Source organism: Cuculus canorus, chromosome 34 (assembly GCF_017976375.1).
Source record: "Cuculus canorus isolate bCucCan1 chromosome 34, bCucCan1.pri, whole genome shotgun sequence".
Classification (NCBI taxonomy): domain Eukaryota; kingdom Metazoa; phylum Chordata; class Aves; order Cuculiformes; family Cuculidae; genus Cuculus; species Cuculus canorus.
The window spans coordinates 1,099,681-1,123,067 of record NC_071434.1 but is presented as its reverse complement, the minus strand read 5'-3'; the positions used below and the strand labels follow the sequence as shown (position 1 = coordinate 1,123,067).

The 23,387-nt window shown below is 63.2% G+C and overlaps 1 protein-coding gene across 1 annotated transcript; it reads left to right on the top strand.

Moving 5' to 3' along the window:
* Nucleotides 1-834: 834 nt before the first annotated feature.
* Nucleotides 835-22,985, top strand: LOC128849834 (fermitin family homolog 3-like). Its single transcript, XM_054052459.1, has 14 exons — nucleotides 835-1,106; nucleotides 4,035-4,268; nucleotides 6,060-6,241; nucleotides 7,254-7,396; nucleotides 9,184-9,286; nucleotides 10,994-11,101; nucleotides 12,604-12,729; nucleotides 13,195-13,238; nucleotides 15,380-15,498; nucleotides 16,341-16,435; nucleotides 17,939-18,097; nucleotides 19,933-20,057; nucleotides 20,830-20,968; nucleotides 22,312-22,985. Exons 1-14 carry the CDS (start codon nucleotides 905-907, stop codon nucleotides 22,468-22,470), a joined length of 1,938 nt encoding a protein of 645 aa, XP_053908434.1. The 5' UTR covers nucleotides 835-904; the 3' UTR covers nucleotides 22,471-22,985.
* Nucleotides 22,986-23,387: the final 402 nt, after the last annotated feature.

Here is a 23,387-nt window from a genome sequence, read left to right as displayed (position 1 = left end):
TGAGCATCTTCGCTGTGGGGCAGAGGGGATGTGAGGGGCTTCGCTGTGGGGCAGAAGTGACCCACATGGCTTCGCTGTGGGGCAGAAGGGATGTGAGGGACTTCGCTGTGGGGCAGAAGTGACACAGATGGCTTCGCTGTGGGGCAGAGGGGATGTGAGGGGCTTCGCTGTGGGGCAGAAGTGACCCACACGGCTTCGCTGTGGGGCAGAGGGGATGTGAGGGGCTGCGCTGTGGGGCAGAGGGGACCCGAACAGCTTCGCTGTGGGGCAGAGGCGGCACAGGTATCTTTGCTGTGGGGCAGAGCGGACATGAAGGGCTTCGCTGTGGGGCAGAAGTGACCCGTGTGTCTTCGCTGTGGGGCAGAGGGGATGTGAGGGGCTTTGCTGTGGGGCAGAAGTGACCCAGACAGCTTTGCTGTGGGGCAGAGGGGACGTGAGGGGCTTTGCTGTGGGGCAGAGGGGATGTGAGGGGCTTCGCTGTGGGGCAAAGGGGACCCACACGGCTGCGCTGTGGGGCAGAAGTGACCCACATGGCTTTGCTGTGGGGCAGAGGGGATGCGAGCGGCTTTGCTGTGGGGCAGAAGTGACACAGATGGCTTCGCTGTGGGGCAGAGGGGATGTGAGGGGCTTCGCTGTGGGGCAGAAGTGACACAGATGGCTTCGCTGTGGGGCAGAGGGGATGTGAAGGGCTTCGCTGTGGGGCAGAACTGACCCATGTGTCTTTGCTGTGGGGCAGAACTGACCCATGTGTCTTCGCTGTGGGGCAGAACTGACCCATGTGTCTTTGCTGTGGGGCAGAACTGACCCATGTGTCTTCGCTGTGGGGCAGAACTGACCCGTGTGTCTTCGCCGTGGGGCAGAGGGGCCGTGAGGGGCTTCGCCGTGGGGCAGAGGAGCGGCGGCGATGTCGGGGCTGAAGGTGAGGGGCGCAGAGGCCCTCGAGGGCTCTTTCGAGCTGCGCGTGGAGGTGGAGGAGGGTCACGCCGTGGGGCAGCCGTGCCCCATAGCGGAGGGCCGCCCCACGGCCGCCCCACAGACCATCGCCCTCCGCGTCACCGGTGACCTCCACGTCGGGGGTCTCATGGTGCTCATCGCCGAGAAGATCGGTGAGTGCCCCATAGATCCCTGCCCCATAGATCCTGCCCCATAGAGCCTGCCCCATAGCTCCCTGCCCCATAGCTCCCTGCCCCATAACTCCCTGCCCCATAGATCCCTGCCCCCCAGCTCCCTGCCCCATAGAGCCTGCCCCATAGATCCCTGCCCCATAGCTCCCTGCCCCATAGCTCCCTGCCCCCCAGCTCCCTGCCCCATAGATCCCTGCTCCATAACTGCCTGCCCCATAGCTCCCTGCCCCATAGCTCCCTGCCCCATAGATCCTGCCCCATAGCTCCCTGCCCCATAGGTCCTGCCCCATAGATCCCTGCCCAATAGCTCCCTGCCCCATAGATCCTGCCCCATAGCTCCCTGCCCCATAGGTCCTGCCCCATAGCTCCCTGCCCCATAGGTCCTGCCCCATAGATCCTGCCCCATAGAGCCTGCCCCATAACTCCCAGACCCATAACTCCCTGCCCCATAGCTCCCTGCCCCATAGATCCCTGCTCCATAACTGCCTGCCCCATAGCTTCCTGCCCCATAGATCCCTGCTCCATAACTGCCTGCCCCATAGCTCCCTGCCCCATAGATCCCTGCCCCATAACTGCCTGCCCCATAGATCCCTGCCCCCCAGCTCCCTGCCCCATAGATCCCTGCCCCATAGATCCCTGCTCCATAACTGCCTGCCCCATGGCTCCCTGCTCCATAGATCCCTGCCCCATAAGTGCCTGCCCCATAGATCCCTGCCCCATAGATCCCTGCCCCATAACTGCCCACCCCACACCTCAGCCCCATAGAGGCCCCAGAGGCCCCATAGATGCCCCCCAGCTCTGCCCCATAGAGGCCCCAGCTCTGCCCCATAGATGCCCCCCAGCTCTGCCCCATAGATGCCCCAGCTCTGCCCCATAGATGCCCCCCAGCTCTGCCCCATAGAGGCCCCCCAGCTCTGCCCCAGCTCTGCCCCAGCTCTGCCCCATAGATGCCCCCCAGCTCTGCCCCATAGATGCCCCAGCTCTGCCCCATAGATGCCCCCCAGCTCTGCCCCATAGATGCCCCCCAGCTCTGCCCCAGCTCTGCCCCAGCTCTGCCCCATAGATGCCCCCCAGCTCTGCCCCATAGATGCCCCCCAGCTCTGCCCCAGCTCTGCCCCAGCTCTGCCCCATAGATGCCCCCCAGCTCTGCCCCATAGATGCCCCCCAGCTCTGCCCCATAGAGGCCCCCCAGCTCTGCCCCAGCTCTGCCCCAGCTCTGCCCCATAGAGGCCCCAGCTCTGCCCCATAGATGCCCCAGCTCTGCCCCATAGATGCCCCCCAGCTCTGCCCCAGCTCTGCCCCAGCTCTGCCCCATAGATGCCCCCCAGCTCTGCCCCATAGATGCCCCCCAGCTCTGCCCCACAGCGGCCCCATAGAGGCTCCGGGGGGCTCTTATCGGGGCTCACAGTTCCCCTCGGGTTTCCGCCCCATATCCGCCCCTCTCCCTCTGCCCCACAGCGATAAGGGGGGACAGAGCCCCCATAGGCCCCACAGCGCCCCCTGTAGACGGCAGAGCCCCCCTACAGCCCCCATAGCGCCCCCATAGACCCCATAGCGCCCCTATAGCCCCCATAGCGCCCCCATAGACCCCACAGCCCCCCTATACCCCCCCTATAGCCCCCATAGCCCCCATAGCCGCCCTATAGACCCCATAGCCCCCCTTTATCTCTCCCTATAGACCCCATAGCCCCCCTATAGACCCCATAGCGCCCCTTTATCACTCCCTATAGACCCCATAGCCCCCCTATAGACCCCATAGCGCCCCTTTATCTCTCCCTATAGCCCCCATAGCCCCCCTATAGCCCCCATAGCCCCCCTATAGACCCCATAGCGCCCCTATAGACCCCATAGCGCCCCTTTATCTCTCCCTATAGACCCCATAGCGCCCCTATAGCCCCCATAGCCCCCCTATAGACCCCATAGCGCCCCTATAGCCCCCATAGCGCCCCTTTATCTCTCCCTATAGACCCCATAGCCCCCCTATAGCCCCCATAGCGCCCCTTTATCTCCCCCTATAGACCCCATAGCCCCCCTATAGCCCCCATAGCGCCCCTTTATCTCCCCCTATAGCCCCCATAGCGCCCCTTTATCTCCCCCTATAGACCCCATAGCGCCCCTTTATCTCTCCCTACAGACCCCATAGCCCCCCTATAGCCCCCATAGCCCCCCTATAGCCCCCATAGCACCCCTTTATCTCTCCCTACAGCCCCCATAGCCCCCCTATAGCCCCCATAGCACCCCTTTATCTCTCCCTATAGACCCCATAGCGCCCCTTTTTCTCCCCCTACAGACCCCATAGCCCCCCTATAGCCCCCATAGCCCCCCTTTATCTCCCCCTATAGCCCCCCCACAGACCCCATAGCCCCCCTTTATCTCCCCCTACAGACCCCATAGCCCCCCTATAGACCCCATAGCCCCCCTTTATCTCCCCCTATAGCCCCCATAGCCCCCCTTTATCTCCCCCTACAGCCCCCATAGCCCCCCTATAGCCCCCATCGCCCCCCTTTATCTCCCCCTATAGACCCCATAGCCCCCCTTTATCTCCCCCTATAGCCCCCATAGCCCCCCTATAGCCCCCATAGCCCCCCTTTATCTCCCCCCATAGACCCCATAGCCCCCCTATAGCCCCCATAGCCCCCCTTTATCTCCCCCTATAGACCCCATAGCCCCCCTATAGCCCCCATAGCCCCCCTATATCCCCCCCTATAGCCCCCATAGCCCCCCTATAGCCCCCATATCACCCCTTTATCCCCCCCTATAGCCCCTATAGCCCCCCTATAGCCCCCATATCACCCCTTTATCCCCCCCTATAGCCCCTATAGCCCCCCTATAGCCCCCATAGCCCCCCTTTATCCCCCCCATAGCCCCTATAGCCCCCCTATATCCCCCCTATCCCCCCGTATGGCCCAGGCCCGGCTCGGGACTGGTCGGACCACGCGCTGTGGTGGTGTCAGCGGGGGCGATGGCTGCTGACGCCCTGGCGCTCCCTCGACGCCGCGGGCGTGGGCGCCGACGCTCGCCTGCTCTTCGCACCCCGACATCGGCCGCTGCGCCTGCGGCTCCCCAACGGCCGCCGCCTCCGCCTGCGCCTCTGCTTCGCCCGCTCCGTCGCCCACGCCGTCGCCCAGGCCTGCGCCCTGCTCGGTACTGGGGGGATTAGGGGGGATTAGGGGGGATTATGGGGGATTATGGGGGATTATGGGGGCTTTTGGGGGGTCCTGAGGGCATTGGAGGGGTTATTATGAGGGATTATGGGGGGATTATGGGGGATTATGGGGAATTATGAGGGATTATGGGGGATTATGAGGGGATTATGAGGGGATTATGGGGGATTATGAGGGATTATGGGGGATTATGGGGGGTCCTGAGGGCATTATGGGGGATTATGGCGGATTATGGGGGGTCCTGAGGGCATTAGAGGGGGGATTATGGGGGATTATGGGGGATTATGAGGGATTATGGGGGATTATGAGGGGATTATGGGGGATTATGAGGGATTATTGGGGGATTATGAGGGCATTATGGGGGATTATGGGGGATTATGTGGGATTATGGGGGGTCCTGAGGGCATTAGAGGGCATTATGGGGGTATTTGAGGGGGTTATGGGGGTATTATATGGGGTCTTTGGGGCATTAGAGGGGGTCTTGGGGGCATTAGAGGGGGTTCTGGGAGCATTAGGGGGGATTAAGGGGGATTATGGGGGCTTTAGGGGCGTCCTTGGGGCATTAGAGGGGGTTATGGGGGTATTTGAGGGGGATATGTGAATATTAGATGGGGTCTTTGGGGCATTAGAGGGGATCTTGGGGGCATTTGGGGGGTCTTGGGGGCATTAGAAGGGGTTCTGAGGGGATTATGGGGGCTTTTGGGGGGTCCTGGGGGCATTGGAGGGGGTATTATGGGGGATTATGGGGGGTCCTGAGGGCATTAGAGGGGGTTATGGGGGGATTATGGGGGGTTATGGGGGGATTATGGGGGATTATGGGGGTCCTGAGGGCATTGGAGGGGGTTCTGGGGCCATTAGAGGGCATTCTGTGGGTCTGGGGTGCTCTGGGGGGTCCCTATGGCTCTGGGGGGTCACTATGGGTGTGTGGAGGCTCTATGGGTCTAGGGGGGTCTCTATGGGTCTGGGGGGTCACTATGGGTGTGGGGGGGCAGTATGGGTCTGGGGGGGCAGTATGGGTGTGGGGGTTCTCTGGGGGTGTCTCTATGAGTCTGGGGGGGTCTCTATGGGTCTCTGTGGTTCTCTATGGGTCTGTGTGGGGTCTCTGTGGGTCTCTGTGGGTCTCTGTGGGTCTGGGGGTGTCTCTATGGGTCTCTATGGGGTCTCTGTGGGTCTCTATGGGTCTCTATGGCTCTGGGGGTGTCTCCGGGGGTGTCTCTATGTGTCCCTATGGGTTTCTATGGGTCTCTATGGGGTCTCTATGGGTCTCTCTGGGTCTGGGGGTGCCCCTGTGTCTCTGGGGGTGTCTCTGGGGGTGCCCCTGTGTCTCTGGGGGTGTCTCTCTGGGTCTGGGGGGTCTCTATGTCTCTGGGGGTGCCCCTGTGTCCCTGGGGGTGCCCCTGTGTCCCTGTGTCTCTGGGGGTGTCTCTGGGGGGTCCCTGTGTCTCTGGGGGTGTCTCTGTGGCTCTGGGGGTGTCTCTGGGGGGTCCCTGTGTCTCTGGGGGTGTCCCTGTGTCTCTGGGGGTGTCTCTCTGTGTCTGGGGGTGTCTCTGGGGGGTCCCTGTGTCTCTGGGGGTGCCCCTGTGTCTCCGGGGGTGCCCCTGTGTCCCTGGGGGTGTCTTTGGGGGTGCCCCTGTGTCTCCGGGGGTGTCTCTATGTGTCTGGGGGTGCCCTTGGGGGTGCCCCTGTGTCCCTGGGGGTGTCCCTGGGGGTCTCTCTGTCCCTGGGGGTGTCTCCGGGGGTGTCTCTATGTGTCCCCGTCCCCCCCCCGCAGGTCTCGGCCCCCCTGAGGCGCTGTCTTTCCTTCGCCCTTCGGAGGAGGAGGAGGAGCAGTGGGGGGAGGGGCGGAGGGGCGGCCCTGAGACCGCTCCGGACATTGACCTGAGCCACATGTGGCCCCCCCGGCGTGAGGGGCGGGGCTACGGGAGAGGGGCGGGGCTACGGGAGAGGGGAGGGGCAAAGGGGAGAGGGGAGGGGCAAAGGGGAGGGGGAGGGGCAAAGGGGAGGGGCAAAGGGGAGAGGGGAGGCAACGGGGAGAGGGGCGGGGCTACGGGAGAGGGGCGGGGCAATGGGGGCAATGGGAGAGGGGAGGGGCAAAGGGAGAGGGGAGAGGCAATGGGGAGAGGGGCAACGGGGAGAGGGGAGGGGCAAAGGGAGAAGGGAGGGGCAAAGGGAAGAGGGAGGGGCTACGGGGAGAGGGGCTGGGCTACGGGAGGGGGCGGGGCTACGGGAGGGGGCGGGACTACGATGAGAAGGGCGGGGCAATGGGGAGGGGAGGGGCAACGGGAGAGGGGACAATGGGGAGGGGGCGGGGCAAAGGGGAGAGGGGCGGGGCAACGGGAGGGGCAAAGGGGAGGGGCAATGGGGAGAGGGGCGGGGCAACGGGGAGAGGGGAGGGGCAACGGGAGAGGGGACAATGGGGAGGGGGGCGGGGCAAAGGGGAGAGGGGCGGGGCAACGGGAGGGGCAAAGGGGAGGGGCAATGGGGAGAGGGGCGGGGCAACGGGGAGAGGGGAGGGGCAACGGGAGAGGGGGCAATGGGGAGGGGGCGGGGCAAAAGGGAGAGGGGCGGGGCAACGGGAGGGGCAAAGGGGAGGGGCAATGGGGAGAGGGGCGGGGCAACGGGGAGAGGGGAGGGGCAAAGGGAGGGGAGGGGCAAAGGGAGGGGGAGGGGCAAAGGGAGGGGGCGGGGCTACAGGGAAAGGGGCGGGGCAACGGGAGGGGCAAAGGGGAGGGGCAAAAGGGAGATGGGGCAAAGGGGAGAGGGGCGGGGCAACGGGGAGGGGCATTGGGGAGAGGGGAGGGGCAATGGGGAGGGGCAAAGAGGAGGGGCGGGGCAATGGGGAGGGGCAATGGGGCAATTGTGGGGCAGAGGGGGGGCAGTTGTGGGGCAGTTGTGGGGCAGAGGGGTGTTTTTGGGGTGCTCTCCTCCCCCTAACCTGCCCCCCCCTTTTCCCCCCCCAGTGGAGCCCCCCCCGGTCCCCCCTCCCCCCCCACTGCCCCCCGAGGCCGTCCGAGCTCTGCTCGCCCCGTGGGGGGGGGTGCGCCCCACGGCTGCCCCACAGCTGCCCCACAGCGACCCCCTGACCCGCAGCACGCGCCTGCACGCACGGTACGGGGGGGCTGGGGGGCGCTATGGGGCAGCCATGGGGCAGCTGTGGGGCAGCTATGGGGCCGCTATGGGTCGCTATGGATCGCTATGGGTCGCTATGGGGCAGCGATGGGGCAGCTGTGGGTTGCTATGGGGCTCTATGGGTCACTGTGGGTCGCTATGGGACAGCTATGGGTCGCTATGGATCACTATGGGTCGCTATGGGTCACTCTATGGGTCACTATGGGTCACTCTACGGTTCTCTATGGGTCTCTATGGGTCGCTATGGTTCGCTATGGGTCTCTATGGGTCTCTATGGGTCGCTATGGGTCTCTATGGGTCTCTCTATGGGTCGCTATGGGTCACGCTATGGTTCGCTATGGGTCGCTATGGGTCGCTATGGGTCGCTATGGGTCTCTATGGGTCTCTATGGGGTCACTATGGTTCGCTATGGGTCGCTATGGGTCGCTATGGGTCTCTATGGGTCTCTATGGGTCTCTATGGGGTCGCTATGGTTCGCTATGGGTCGCTATGGGTCTCTATGGGTCACTATGGGTCGCTATGGGTCGCTATGGGTCACGCTATGGGTCTCTATGGGTCGCTATGGGTCTCTCTATGGGTCGCTATGGGTCTCTATGGGTCGCTATGGGTCGCTATGGGTCTCTCTATGGGTCGCTATGGGTCACGCTATGGGTCTCTATGGGTCTCTATGGGTCGCTATGGGTCTCTATGGGTCACGCTATGGGTCACTATGGGTCGCTATGGGTCTCTATGGGTCGCTATGGGTCTCTATGGGTCACGCTATGGGTCTCTATGGGTCACTATGGGTCGCTATGGGTCGCTATGGGTCACGCTATGGGTCTCTATGGGTCGCTATGGGTCTCTCTATGGGTCGCTATGGGTCTCTATGGGTCGCTATGGGTTGCTATGGGTCTCTCTATGGGTCTCTATGGGTCACTATGGGTCGCTATGGGTCGCTATGGGTCACGCTATGGGTCTCTATGGGTCACTATGGGTCGCTATGGGTCGCTATGGGTCACGCTATGGGTCTCTATGGGTCGCTATGGGTCTCTCTATGGGTCGCTATGGGTCTCTATGGGTCGCTATGGGTCTCTATGGGTCTCTCTATGGGTTGCTATGGGTCACGCTATGGGTCTCTCTATGGGTCGCTATGGGTCTCTATGGGTCGCTATGGGTCACGCTATGGGTCGCTATGGGTCGCTATGGGTCTCTCTATGGGTCGCTATGGGTCACGCTATGGGTCGCTATGGGTCGCTATGGGTCGCTATGGGTCTCTCTATGGGTCGCTATGGGTCACGCTATGGGTCGCTATGGGTCGCTATGGGTCTCTCTATGGGTCGCTATGGGTCTCTCTATGGGTCGCTATGGGTCACGCTATGGGTCGCTATGGGTCGCTATGGGTCTCTCTATGGGTCGCTATGGGTCTCTCTATGGGTCGCTATGGGTCACGCTATGGGTCGCTATGGGTCGCTATGGGTCTCTCTATGGGTCTCTATGGGTCTCTCTATGGGTCGCTATGGGTCACGCTATGGGTCGCTATGGGTCGCTATGGGTCTCTCTATGGGTCGCTATGGGTCACGCTATGGGTCGCTATGGGTCGCTATGGGTCTCTCTATGGGTCGCTATGGGTCACGCTATGGGTCACGCTATGGGTCGCTATGGGTCTCTCTATGGGTCGCTGTGGGTCACGCTATGGGTCGCTATGGGTCGCTATGGGTCTCTCTATGGGTCGCTATGGGTCGCTATGGGTCGCTATGGGTCTCTCTATGGGTCGCTATGGGTCGCAGGTGGTTGGACTCTTCGCTGTCGCTTTGGGCTCAGAATGTGGTGGAGGATTCGGAGCTGCTGCTGCGCTTCAGATACCCCTTTGAGCTGCAGCTCCACCCGCAGGTGACCCACAGCGACCCACAGCGACCCACAACTGACCCACACTGACCCACAACTGACCCACAGTGCCCCACACTGACCCACAACTGACCCACAGTGACCCACACTGACCCACAGCGCCCCACAGCGCCCCACACTGACGCACAGCGCCCCACAACTGACACACAACTGACCCACAGTGACCCACACTGACCCACAGTGACCCACAACTGACCCACACTGACCCACAGCGACCCACAGCGACCCACAACTGACCCACAGCGCCCCACAGCGCCCCACGGCTGACCCACACTGACCCACAGTGACCCACACTGCCCCACAGTGCCCCACAACTGACCCACACTGACCCACAGCGACCCACAGCGACCCACAACTGACCCACAGCGCCCCACAGCGCCCCACGGCTGACCCACACTGACCCACAGTGACCCACACTGACCCACAGTGCCCCACAACTGACCCACAACTGACACACACTGACCCACAGCGCCCCACAGTGACCCACACTGCCCCACAGTGCCCCAAAACTGACCCACACTGACCCACAGTGCCCCACACTGCCCCACAACTGCCCCTCACAGCCCCCCAACTGCCCCCTAACTACCCCCTACTGCCCCAAATACCCCTCCCATTGCCCCCCAATGCCCCCCAAGTGCCCCGCCATTGCCCCCCATTGCCCCCCAAGTGCCCCCCATTGTCCCCCATTGCCCCCCATTGCCCCCCATTGCCCATTGCCCCCCATTACCCCCCGTTGCCCATTGCCCCCCATTGCCCCCATTGCCCCCCATTGCGCTCCATTGCCCATTACCCCCCATTGCCCCCCGTTGCCCCCCCATTGCCCCCCATTGCCCCCCAGCGGCCCCCGTTGCCCATTGCCCCCCATTACCCCCCATTGCCCCCCAGCGCCCCCCATTACCACCCAGTGCCCCCCAGTGCCCCCCATTGCCCCCCATTGCCCCCCATTACCCCCCATTGCCCCCATTACCCCCCATTGCCCCCCGTTGCCCCCATTACCCCCCATTACCCCCCATTGCCCCCATTACCCCCCATTGCCCCCCATTACCCCCCATTACCCCCCGTTGCCCCCATTACCCCCCATTGCCCCCCATTACCTCCCATTACCCCCCGTTGCCCCCCAGTGCCCCCCATTACCCCCCATTGCCCCCATTACCCCCCAGTGCCCCCCATTGCCCACCATTACCCCCATTGCCCCCCATTGCCCCCCATTGCCCCCCGTTGCCCCCCATTGCCCCCCAGCGCCCCCCATTGCCCCACAGTGCCCCCCATTGCCCCCATTGCCCCCCATTACCCCCCGTTGCCCCCCATTGCCCCGCAGCGCCCCCCAGCGGCCCCTTTGCCCCCCATTACCCCCCATTGCCCCCCGTTGCCCCCCGTTGCCCCCCGTTGCCCCGCAGCGCCCCCCAGCGGCCCCGTTGCCCTTTGCCCCCATTGCCCCCCATTGCCCCCCATTGCCCCCATTGCCCCCATTGCCCCCCATTGCCCCCCATTGCCCCCATTGCCCCCCATTTCCCCCCAGCGCCCCCCAGCGCCCCCCAGCGGCCCCGTTGCCCCCATTGCCCCCATTGCCCCCCGTTGCCCCCCGTTGCCCCGCAGCGCCCCCCAGCGGCCCCTTTGCCCCCCTTTACCCCCATTGCCCCCCGTTGCCCCCCGTTGCCCCGCAGCGCCCCCCAGCGGCCCCGTTGCCCCCAGCGGGACGCGCGCCGTCTGTCGCTGCTGTTCGAGCAGAGCCGTCGGGCGCTGCTGAGCCGCGAGATCCTCTGCTCCCGCCAGGAGGCGCTGCGCTTCGCCGCCATACAGGTACCCCAAAACCCCCCCGGGACCCCAAAACCCCCAGGGGACCCCAAAACCCCCCCGGGGACACCAAAATCACCCCCGGGACCCCAAACCCCCCCCCGGGGACCCCAAAACCACCCCCAGGGGACCCCAAAACCACCCCGGGGACACCAAAAACCATCAAAGGGACCCCAAAACCACCAACGGGGACCCCAAAACCGCCCCCGGGACCCCAAAACCCACCCTAGGGACCCCAAAACCACCCCCCGGGGACCCCAAAACCACACCCAGGGGACCCCAAAACCCCCAGGGGACCCCAAAAACATCCAAAGGGACACCAAAAAACCATCAAAGGGACCCCAAAACCCACCCCGGGGACTCCAAAAACCCACCAACGGGGACCCCAAAACCTACCCGGGGACCCCAAAAACATCCAAAGGGACCCCAAAACCCCCCCTCGGGGACCCCAAAACCACCCCGGGGACCCCAAAACCCACCCTGGGGACCCCAAAAACCATCAAAGGGACCCCAAAAACCAACAAAGGGACCCCAAAAAACATCCAAAGGGACCCCAAAACCAAAGGGACCCCAAAACCCCCCCGGGGACCCCAAAACCACCCCCGGGACCCCAAAAACCAACAAAGGGACCCCAAAAATATCCAAAGGGACCCCAAAAACCAACAAAGGGACCCCAAAAATACTCCAAAGGGACCCCAAAAACCAACAAAGGGACCCCAAAAACCATCAAAGGGACCCCAAAATCCACCTCAGAAACCATTGGGGACCCCAAAAACTACCTCAAAACCACTCTGGAACCCCCAAAATCCACTCTGGGACCCCACAATCCACCCTGGGACCCCCAAAATCCACCTCAGAAACCATTGGGGACCCCAAAATCCACCTCAAACCCACTCTGGGACCCCCAAAAACCCACCCTGGGACCCCAAAATCCACTCTGGGACCCCCAAAATCCACCACAGAAACCATTGGGGACCCCAAAATCCACTTCAAACCCACCCAGGGACCCCCAAAACCCACCCTGGGACCCCAAAATCCACTCTGGGACCCCCAAAATCCACCTCAGAAGCCACTGGGGACCCCAAAAAGTACCTCAAACCCACTCTGGGACCCCCAAAATCCACCTTGAAAACCATTGGGGACCCCAAAATCCACCCAGGGACCCCCAAAACCCACCCTGGGACCCCAAAATCCACTTCGGGACCCCCAAAATCCACCTCAAACCCACCCAGGGACCCCCAAAATCCACCCAGGGACCCCCAAAATCCACCCTGGGACCCCCAAATCCACTTTGGGACCCCCAAAACCCACCCTGGGACCCCAGAATCCACCTCGAATACCATCGGGGACCCCAAAATCCACCTCAAACCCACTCTGGGACCCCAAAAATCCACCTCAGAAGCCATCGGGGACCCCAAAATGCACCTCAAAGCCCACCCTGAGACCCCCAATCGCCCCCTTCCGGGAACCCCAAAACTCATCAGACACCCCCAAAACTGCCCCCCAAGTACCACATCGACGAATTGGGGTTCAGCGCAGAGCCGGAGGGGAGCGACGATGGGGACGACGTCAACACCGCCCTCAGCAAACTGGAACTGAAACTGGGGGGGCAGCCCGAGCCCCCCGAGGCACTGGTCAGACTGGGGGGGGGCACTGGGGGGCACTGGGGGGCACTGGGAGGGAGATGGGGGGCACTGGGGGGCACTGGGAGGCACTGGGGGGCACTGGGAGGGAGATGGGGGGCACTGGGGGGCACTGGGAGGCACTGGAGGGCACTGGGAGGGAGATGGAGGGGACTGGGAGGCACTGGGGGGGCACTGGGAGGCACTGGGAGGAGACTGGGGGGCACTGGGAGGCACTGGGGGGCACTGGGAGGGAGATGGAGGGGACTGGGAGGCACTGGGGGGCACTGGGGGGGCACTGGGAGGCACTGGGGGGCACTGGGGGGCACTGGGAGGCACTGGGAGGGCACTGGGGGGCACTGGGAGGCACTGGGGGGCACTGGGGGGGGCACTGGGAGGCACTGGGGGGGCACTGGGAGCGCTCCCTGAGCTGTACTGGTCTGTACTGGTCCGTACTGGTCTGTACTGGTGTCTCAGGAGGAGTCGGAGGTGGTGTTGGAGGAGGAGATCGAGATCTCGAGGTGCCCCCAAAAACCCCCTCTGAACCCCAAAACCCTCTGAACCCCCAAATCCCCCTCTTTCCCCCCAAATCCCCCCTTTTTCCCCCCCAAATCCCCCTTTTCCCCCCAAATCCCCCTTTTCCCCCCCAAATCCCCCCTTTCCCCCCAAATCCCCCCTTTTCCCCCCAAATCCCCCTTTTCCCCCCCAAATCCCCCCTTTCCCCCCAAATCCCCCCTTTTCCCCCCAAATCCCCCTTTTCCCCCCCAAATCCCCCCCTTTCCCCCCAAATCCCCCCTTTCCCCCCCAAATCCCCCCTTTTTCCCCCCCAAATTCCCCTTTTCCCCCCCAAATCCCCCCTTTTCCCCCCAAATCCCCCCTTTCCCCCCCAAATCCCCCCTTTCCCCCCAAATCCCCCTTTTCCCCCCCAAATCCCCATTTTCCCCCCAAATCCCCATTTCCCCCCCCCAAATCCCCATTTTTCCCCCCCAATCCCCCCTTTTCCCCCCAAATCCCCCCTTTTTCCCCCCAAATCCCCCCTTTTCCCCCCCAAATCCCCCCTTTTTCCCCCCCCAAATCCCCCTTTTCCCCCAAATCTCCCCTTTCCCCCCAAATCCCCCTTTTCCCCCCAAATCCCCCCTTTTCCCCCCAAATCCCCCTTTTCCCCCCAAATCCCCCCTTTTCCCCCCAAATCTCCCCTTTTCCCCCCCAAATCCCCCCTTTCCCCCCCAAATCCCCCCTTTTCCCCCCAAATCCCCCCTTTTTCCCCCCAAATCCCCCTTTTCCCCCCAAATCCCCCCTTTTCCCCCCAAATCCCCCCCTTTTCCCCCAAATCCCCCTTTTGTCCCCAAATCCCCTTTTCCCCCCCCAAATCCCCCCTTTTCCCCCCCAAATCCCCCCTTTCCCCCCCAAATCCCCCCTTTTTCCCCCCCAAATTCCCCTTTTCCCCCCCAAATCCCCCCTTTTTCCCCCCCAAATCCCCATTTTTCCCCCCAAATCCCCATTTTCCCCCCCAAAATCCCCCTTTTTCCCCCCAAATCCCCATTTTTCCCCCCAAATCCCCTCTTTTCCCTCTCAAATCCTCCCTTTTCCTCCTCAAATCCCCCTTTCCCCCCCAAATCCCCCCTTTTTCCCCCCAAATCCCCCTTTTCCCCCAAATCTCCCCTTTCCCCCCCAAATCCCCCCTTTTCCCCCCAAATCCCCCCTTTTTCCCCCCAAATCCCCCCTTTTCCCCCCAAATCCCCCCTTTTCCCCCCAAATCCCCCCCTTTCCCCCCCCCAAATCCCCCCTTTTGTCCCCAAATCCCCCCTTTCCCCCCCAAATCCCCCCTTTTTCCCCCCCAAATTCCCCTTTTCCCCCCCAAATCCCCCCTTTTTCCCCCCCAAATCCCCCTTTTCCCCCCCAAATCCCCCCTTTTCCCCCCAAATCCCCCCTTTCCCCCCCAAATCCCCCCTTTTTCCCCCCCAAATTCCCCTTTTCCCCCCCAAATCCCCCCTTTTTCCCCCCCAAATCCCCCTTTTCCCCCCCAAATCCCCCCTTTTTCCCCCCCAAATCCCCCTTTTCCCCCAAATCCCCCTCTTTCCCCCCAAATCCCCCCTTTTCCCCCCCAAATCCCCCCTTTTCCCCCCAAATCCCCCCCTTTTCCCCCCAAATCTCCCCTTTTCCCCCCCAAATCCCCCCTTTCCCCCCCAAATCCTCCCCTTTTCCCCCAAAATCCCCCCTTTTGTCCCCAAATCCCCCCCTTTTCCCCCCAAATCCCCCCTTTCCCCCCCAAATCCCCCCTTTTGTCCCCAAATCCCCCCCCTTTCCCCCCAAATCCCCCCCTTTCCCCCCCAAATCCCCCCTTTTGTCCCCAAATCCCCCCCTTTTCCCCCCAAATCCCCCCCTTTCCCCCCCAAATCCCCCCTTTTGTCCCCAAATCCCCCCCTTTTCCCCCCAAATCCCCCCTTTTTTCCCCCCAAATCCCCCCTTTTCCCCCCAAATCCCCCCCTTTTCCCCCCCAAATCCCCCCTTTTGTCCCCAAATCCCCTTTTCCCCCCCCAAATCCCCTTTTCCCCCCCCAAATCCCCCCTTTTCCCCCCAAATCCCCCCTTTCCCCCCCAAATCCCCCCTTTTTCCCCCTTTTCCCCCCTGACCCCCCCTTTTTGCCCCCCCTTTTCCTCAGACCCCTCCGCCTTTTCGGGGGGTTCCGCGTTGTGTGGGCGCAGCTGAAAGGGGGGACTCTGTCCTTCGGCCGCAGCCCCCCAACTCCTGGGGAGCCCCTGCAGCACCTCAGCCTCAGCGGTGAGGCACCCCTGAACCCCCAAATCCAACCCTGAACCCCCAAATCCACCCTTGAACCTCCAAATTCAACCCTGAACCCCCAAATCCACCCCTGAACCCCCAAAATCCACCCCTTGGACCCCCAAATCCCCCCTGAACCCCCAAAATCACCCCCTGAACCCCCAAATTCCACCCCTGAACCCCCCAAAATCCACCCCTAAAGCCCCAAATCACCCTCCTGAACCCCCAAATCCCCCCCAAATCCCCCCATTAAACCCCCAAAATCCACCCTCTGAACTCCCAAATCCACCCCTGAACCCCCAAATCCACCCCTAAACCCCCAATATCCACTGTCTGAACCCCCAAATCCACCCTCTGAACCCCCCAAATCCACCCCTGAACCCCCAAATCCACCCCTTGGACCCCAAATCCACCCCTAAACCCCCAATATCCACTGTCTGAACCCCCGAATCCACCCTCTGAACCCCCAAATCCACCCTCTGAACCCCCCAAATCCACCCCTGAACCCCCAAATCCACCCCTTGGACCCCCAAATCACCCCCAAATTCCCCCATTAAACCCCCAAATCCCCCTCCTGAATCCCCAAATCCCCCTCTGAACCCCCAAATCCCCCCGTTAAACCCCCAAATCCGCCCCCTGAACCCCCAAATCCAACCCTGAACCCCCAAAATCCCCCTCCTGAACCCCCAAATCCCCCCTTTTTCCCCCCCAAATCCCCCCTGAACCCCCAAATCCACCCCTGAACCCCCAAATCCCCCCCGAACCCCGAAAATCCACCCTCTGAACCCCCAAATCCGCCCCTGACCCCCCAAATCCCCCCCGAACCCCCTTTTTGCCCCCAGGCTGCTCAGTGACCCCCGAGGAGAAGAAACTCTGCATCGAACTCTCGGCGGCGGCGCCCGAAGGGAAGAGAGCAGCGACACTGCGCTGCCGAGACGTGAGGGGGCGCTGTGGGGCAGCCGTGGGGCAGCCGTGGGGCGGCTATGGGGCAGCTGTGGGGCAGATATCGGGCAGCTGTGGGGCAGCTGTGGGGCAGCTGTGGGGCAGCTGGGGGGCAGCTATGGGGCAGCTGGGGGGCAGCTGTGGGGCAGCTGTGGGGCAGCTGTGGGGCAGATGGGGGGCAGCTGTGGGGCAGCCGTGGGGCAGCTGTGGGGCAGCTGGGGGGCAGCTATGGGGCAGCTGGGGGGCAGCTGTGGGGCAGCTGTGGGGCAGCTGTGGGGCGGATGTGGGGCAGCTGTGGGGCAGCCATGGGGCAGATATGGGGCAGATATGGGGCAGCTGTGGGGCAGATGGGGGGCAGCCATGGGGCAGCTGTGGGGCAGCTATGGGGCAGCTGGGGGGCAGCTATGGGGCAGATATGGGGCAGCTGTGGGGCAGCTGGGGGGCAGCCATGGGGCAGCTGTGGGGCAGCTATGGGGCAGCTATGTGGCAGCTGTGGGGCAGCTGTGGGGCAGCTATGGGGCAGCTATGGGGCAGCTGTGGGGCGGCTATGGGGCAGCTATGGGGCAGATATGGGGCAGCTGTGGGGCAGATATGGGGCAGCTGTGGGGCAGCCATGGGGCAGCTATGGGGCAGCTATGGGGCAGATGTGGGGCAGATATGGGGCAGATATGGGGCAGCTGTGGGGCAGCTGTGGGGCAGCTATGGGGCAGATGGGGGGCAGCTATGGGGTAGCTGTGGGGCAGCTGTGGGGCAGCTGTGGGGCAGATGTGGGGCAGCTATGGGGCCGCTGTGGGGCAGCTGTGGGGCTGGGGACTCTATGGGGCAGCTATGGGGCAGCTATGGTGCGGCTATGGGGCAGCTGTGGGGCAGATGGGGGGCAGCTGTGGGGCAGGTATGGGGCAGCTATGGTGCGGCTATGGGGCAGCTGTGGGGCAGCTATGGGGCAGCTATGGGGCAGATGGGCAGATGGGGGCAGATATGGGGCAGATGTGGGGCAGATGGGGGCAGCTATGGGGCAGCTATGGGGCAGCTGTGGGGCGGCTATGGGGCAGCTGTGGGGCAGATGGGGGGCAGCTGTGGGGCAGCTATGGGGCAGCTATGGGGCACCTGTGGGGCACCTGTGGGGCAGCTATGGGGCAGATGGGGGGCAGCTATGGGGCAGCTATGGGGCGGTTATGGGGCGGTTACGGGGCGGCTATGGGGTAGCTATGGGGCAGCTATGGGGCAGGTGTGGGGCTGAGGGGCTCTATGGGGCAGCTGTGGGGCAGCTATGGGGCTGGGGGTCTCTATGGGGCAGCTATGGGGCAGCTATGGGGCGGCTATGGGGCTGGGGACTCCATGGGGCAGCTGTGGGGCAGCTATGGGGCAGCTGTGGGGCTGGGGGGCTCTATGGGGCAGTTATGGGGCAGCTGTGGGGCAGCTGTGGGGCAGGAGTGGGTTTTGAGGGTCTCCGGGGTGTTTTGGGGTGTTTGGGGGTGACGGGGTCTCTGCCCCCCAGGCCCCCCAGTTCTGGCGGTGGCTCTCGGGGTGCCGTGGGGCGGCACAGGGCCTCTCGCAGTGCCCCACGGCGCAGTCCGCGCCCCATAGCGCCCGAGCGCCCCCCGACCCACGGCTGCTGCTGCCGCCCCAACACCGGCGCACGATCAAAGCCAAAGAGGTACCCCCTGCCCCATAGCGACCCTCTGCCCCATAGCGAACCCCCTGCCCCATAGCGACCCCCCTGCCCCATAGCGACCCTCTGCCCCATAGCGACCCCTCTGCCCCATAGCGACCCCCCTGCCCCATAGCGACCCCTCTGCCCCATAGCGACCCTCTGCCCCATAGCGAACCCCCTGCCCCATAGCGACCCCTCTGCCCCATAGCGACCCCCCTGCCCCATAGAGACCCCTCTGCCCCATAGCGACCCCTCTGCCCCATAGAGACCCCTCTGCCCCATAGCGACCCCTCTGCCCCATAGAGACTCCTCTGCCCCATAGCGACCCCTCTGCCCCATAGAGACCCTCTGCCCCATAGCGACCCCTCTGCCCCATAGAGACTCCTCTGCCCCATAGCGACCCCCTCTGCCCCATAGCGACCCTCTGCCCCATAGAGACCCCCCTGCCCCATAGAGACCCCTCTGCCCCATAGCGACCCCTCTGCCCCATAGCGACCCCCTCTGCCCCATAGAGACCCCTCTGCCCCATAGCGACCCCTCTGCCCCATAGGGACCCTTTGCCCCATAGAGACCCTCTGCCCCATAGAGACCCCCTCTGCCCCATAGGGACCCCCTCTGCCCCATAGAGACCCCTCTGCCCCATAGGGACCTCTCTGCCCCATAGAGACCCTATGCCCCATAGAGACCCCCCTGCCCCATAGAGACCCCCCTGCCCCATAGCGAACACTCTGCCCCATAGAGACCCTCTGCCCCATAGAGACCCCTCTGCTCCATAGCGAACCCCTCTGCCCCATAGAGACCCTCTGCCCCATAAGCGACCCTCTGCCCCATAGAGACCCCTCTGCCCCATAGAGACCCTCTGCCCCATAGAGACCCCTCTGCCCCATAGAGACCCTCTGCCCCATAGCAAACCCCTCTGCCCCATAGAGACCCCTCTGCCCCATAAGCGACCCTCTGCCCCATAGAGACCCTCTGCCCCATAAGCGACCCTCTGCCCCATAGAGACCCTCTGCCCCATAAGCGACCCTCTGCCCCATAGAGACCCCTCTGCCCCATAGAGACCCTCTGCCCCATAGCAAACCCCTCTGCCCCATAGAGACCCCTCTGCCCCATAGCGAACCCCCCTGCCCCATAGAGACCCCTCTGCCCCATAGCGACCCTCTGCCCCATAGAGACCCCTCTGCCCCATAGGGACCCCTCTGCCCCATAAAGATCCCTGTGCCGCATAGCAAACCCTCCGCCCCATAGTGACCTCTCTGCCCCATAGAGACCCCTCTGCCCCATAGCGACCCCCCTGCCCCATAGAGACCCCTCTGCCCCATAGAGACCCCTCTGCCCCATAGGGACCCCTCTGCCCCATAAAGATCCCTCTGCCCCATAGAGACCCTCTGCCCCATAGCGAACCCCTCTGCCCCATAGAGACCCCTCTGCCCTATAGAGACCCCCTCTGCCCCATAGAGACCCCTCTGCCCCATAGAGACCCCTCTGCCCCATAGCGACCCCTGTGCCCCATAGCCAACCCTCTGCCCCATAGAGACTCCTCTGCCCTATAGAGACCCCTCTGCCCCATAGGGACCCCTCTGCCCCATAGAGACCCCTCTGCCCCATAGGGACCCTCTGCCCCATAGCGACCCTCTGCCCCATAGCGACCCCTCTGCCCCATATCATCCCCTCACTCAAGCCCCGCCCCTCACCCAAGCCCCGCCCCCTCCCTGGCCTCCCAAGCCCCGCCCCTCCACACCTCCCGCCCTTCACCTCCAAGCCCCGCCCCCCGCCCCCCTCCCCTATCCCCCCGTCCCGGAAGCCCCGCCCTGCGCTGACCGGAAGTGCCGCCGCAGTTTGCGGCGCGGGTGCAGTCCCTGCTGCCGCCGCTGGCGGCGCTGTCCGCGGGCGACGCTCGGCTGCGCTTCCTCGAGGCCTGGAGCGCCCTCCCGGGCTGCGGCACCGCCCACTTCCGCGTCAGGTACGGGGGGGACTGGGGGGACTGGGAGGGACTGGGAGTGAACTGGGAGGGACTGGGAGTGACTGGGATGGACTGGGAGTCACTGGGAGTGAACTGGGATGAACTGGGTGTGAACTGGGTGTGAATGGGAGTGAACTGGGCATGACTGGGATGAACTGGGCGTGACTGGGAGTGAACTGGGATGAACTGGGCGTGAACTGGGAGTGAACTGGGCGTGAACTGGGTGTGGCTGGGATGAACTGGGAGTGAACTGGGAGTGACTGGGAGTGAACTGGGTGTCACTGGGATGGACTGGGTGTGACTGGGAGTGAACTGGGTGTGAACTGGGAGTAACTGGGTGTCACTGGGATGAACTGGGAGTGAACTGGGTGTGACTGGGTGTCACTGGGAGTGAACTGGGTGTCACTGGGATGAACTGGGTGTGACTGGGATGAACTGGGAGTGAACTGGGTGTCACTGGGATGAACTGGATGTGACTGGGAGTGAACTGGGTGTCACTGGGATGAACTGGGAGTGAACTGGGTGTCACTGGGATGGACTGGGTGTGACTGGGATGGACTGGGTGTCACTGGGATGAACTGGGAGTGAACTGGGTGTCACTGGGATGGACTGGGTGTCACTGGGATGAACTGGGAGCAGCAGTGGGTCCAAGAGGGCGTCGCTGGGGGCAGAGTGGTACTGGTACTGGTCCGTACTGGTCGGTCCTGGTGGTTACTGGTGGTTACTGGTCGGTCCTGGTGGTTACTGGTCCGTACTGGTCCATACTGGTCAGGTTCCGTGGGTCGCGGCGGGCGGAGCTGTTGGCCGTGGGGCGCCATTGGCTGCAGCGCAGGGAGCTCAGCGGAGCCCTCACCCGCGAGTGGCGCCTCAGCGCCCTGCGGCACTGGGACATCAACTGGGACAGCCGGCAGGTACTGGGAGCTACTGGGAGCCACTGGGAGGGGACGCAGGGGCACTGGGGGGCACTGGGACATCAACTGGGACAGCCGGCAGGTACTGGGAGCTACTGGGAGCCACTGGGAGGGGCCGCAGGGGCACTGGGAGGGGCTGCAGGGGCACTGGGAGGCACTGGGAACCACTGGGAGCCACTGGGATCCAACTGGGAGCCACTGGGAACCACTGGGAGCCAACTGGGAGGGGAGAACAGGCCACTGGGAGCCAACTGGGAACCACTGGGAGCCAACTGGGAGCCACTGGGAGCCAACTGGGAGCCACTGGGACGGGAGAACGGGGCACTGGGAGCCACTGGGAACCACTGGGAGCCAACTGGGAACCACTGGGACGGGAGAACGGGGCACTGGGAGCCACTGGGAGGGGGTAATGGGGCACTGGGAGCCACTGGGATGGGATAAGGGGTTACTGGGAGGCACTGGGATGGGCTAATGCATTACTGGTATGTGATAAGGGGTTACTGGTTGGCACTGGGAGGGGAGAAGGGGTTACTGGGAGGGGCTGGGAGGGGCTAAGGGGTTACTGGGAGGGGCTGGGAGGGGCTAAGGGGTTACTGGGAGGGGCTAAGGGGTTACTGGTTGGCACTGGGTTGGGCTAATGGGGCACTGGGATGAGCTGCAGGGGGACTGGGAGGGGAGAAGGGGTTACTGGGAGGCACTGGGATGGGCTAATGGGTTACTGGGAGGCACTGGGATGGGATAAGAGGTTACTGGGAGACACTGGAATGGGATAATGGGTTACTGGGAGGGGATAAGAGGTTACTGGGATGGGATAACAGGTTACTGGGAGAAACTGGGATGGGCTAATGGGTTACTGGGAGACACTGGGATGGGCTAATGGGTTACTGGGAGGCACTGGGATGGGATAAGGGGTTACTGGGATGGGCTAATGGGTTACTGGGAGGCACTGGGATGGGATAAAGGGTTACTGGTTGGCACTGGGCTGGGCTTAATGGGTTACTGGGAGGGACTGGGATGGGCTAAGGGGTTACTGGGATGGGCTCGGGGGTTACTGGGAGGGGCTAACGGGTTACTGGTTGGCACTGGGATGGGCTGTTGGGTTACTGGAAGACACTGGGATGGGCTAAGGGGTTACTGGGAGGGGCTTTTGGGTTACTGGTTGGCACTGGGCTGGGCTAATGGGTTACTGGTTGGCACTGGGATGAACTAATGGGTTACTGGGAGGGACTGGGATGGGCTCAGGGGTTACTGGGAGGGGCTCGGGGGTTCCTGGTGTGGTGTAACTGGTGCTACTGGTGTTACTGGTGTCCCTAACTGGTGTCGCTGGTGTCACTGGTGCGCAGGTGACGCTGGTGCTGGCGGGGGAGGTGGCGGTGGGGCTGCGGCCGCTCTCGGCCTCGTGTCGGGCGCTGCACGAGGCTCTCGGGGGGGCCCTCTGCCTCGGGGGGGGCCACGACCCCCTCCTGCTGCGCCGCCTCCTCGGGGACCCCCCCGAGCCCTGAGGGAAACCCCCCGGAAGCCTCGTGCAAACGGCCCTCGTGCAACGGGTCCTCGTGCAAGGGATCCTCGTGCGACGGATCCTCGTGCAAAAGGGATCCTCGTGCGACGGCTCCGTCGTTAATGGGATCGTTAACGGCGTTCACCGTGCACCAAAGCACTCACATCCACCACTCTGAGCACTCGTGTGTCCCCCTCCACGTGTGAAATCCTCGTGCGACGGATCCTCGTGCGAGGGATCCTCGTGCAAAGGGGATCCTCGTGCAATGGGTCCTTTATTAACGGGATCGTTAATGGCATTCATTGTGCACCAAAGCACTTATGTACCCCACTCTGAGCACTTTTGTCCCCCCTCACGTGTGAAATCCTCGTGCGAGGGATCCTCGTGCAATGGATCCTCGTGCAGGGGATCCTCGTGCAAGGGATCCGTCGTTAATGGGATCGTTAACGGCATTCACTGTACCCCAAAGCACTTTGTGTCCCCCCACTCTGAGCACTTTTGTCCCCCCTCACGTGTGAAATCCTCGTGCAAATGATCCTCGTGCGAACGACTCTTTCATTAATGGGATAATTATTGGGGTTCATTATTGCCCCCATAACCCCCTTATTGCCCCCCAAATCCCCTTATTGCCCCCCCATAACCCCTTATTGCCCCCATAACCCCTTATTGCCCCCCAAACCCCTTATTGCCCCCCAAATCCCCTTATTGCCCCCCAAATCCCCTTATTGCCCCCCCATAACCCCTTATTGCCCCCATAACCCCTTATTGCCCCCCAAACCCCTTATTGCCCCCCATAACCCCTTATTGCCCCCCCATAACCCCTTATTGCCCCCCCAAACCCCTTATTGCCCCCCAAACCCCTTATTGCCCCCCAAATCCCCTTATTGCCCCCCAAACCCCTTATTGCCCCCCCATAACCCC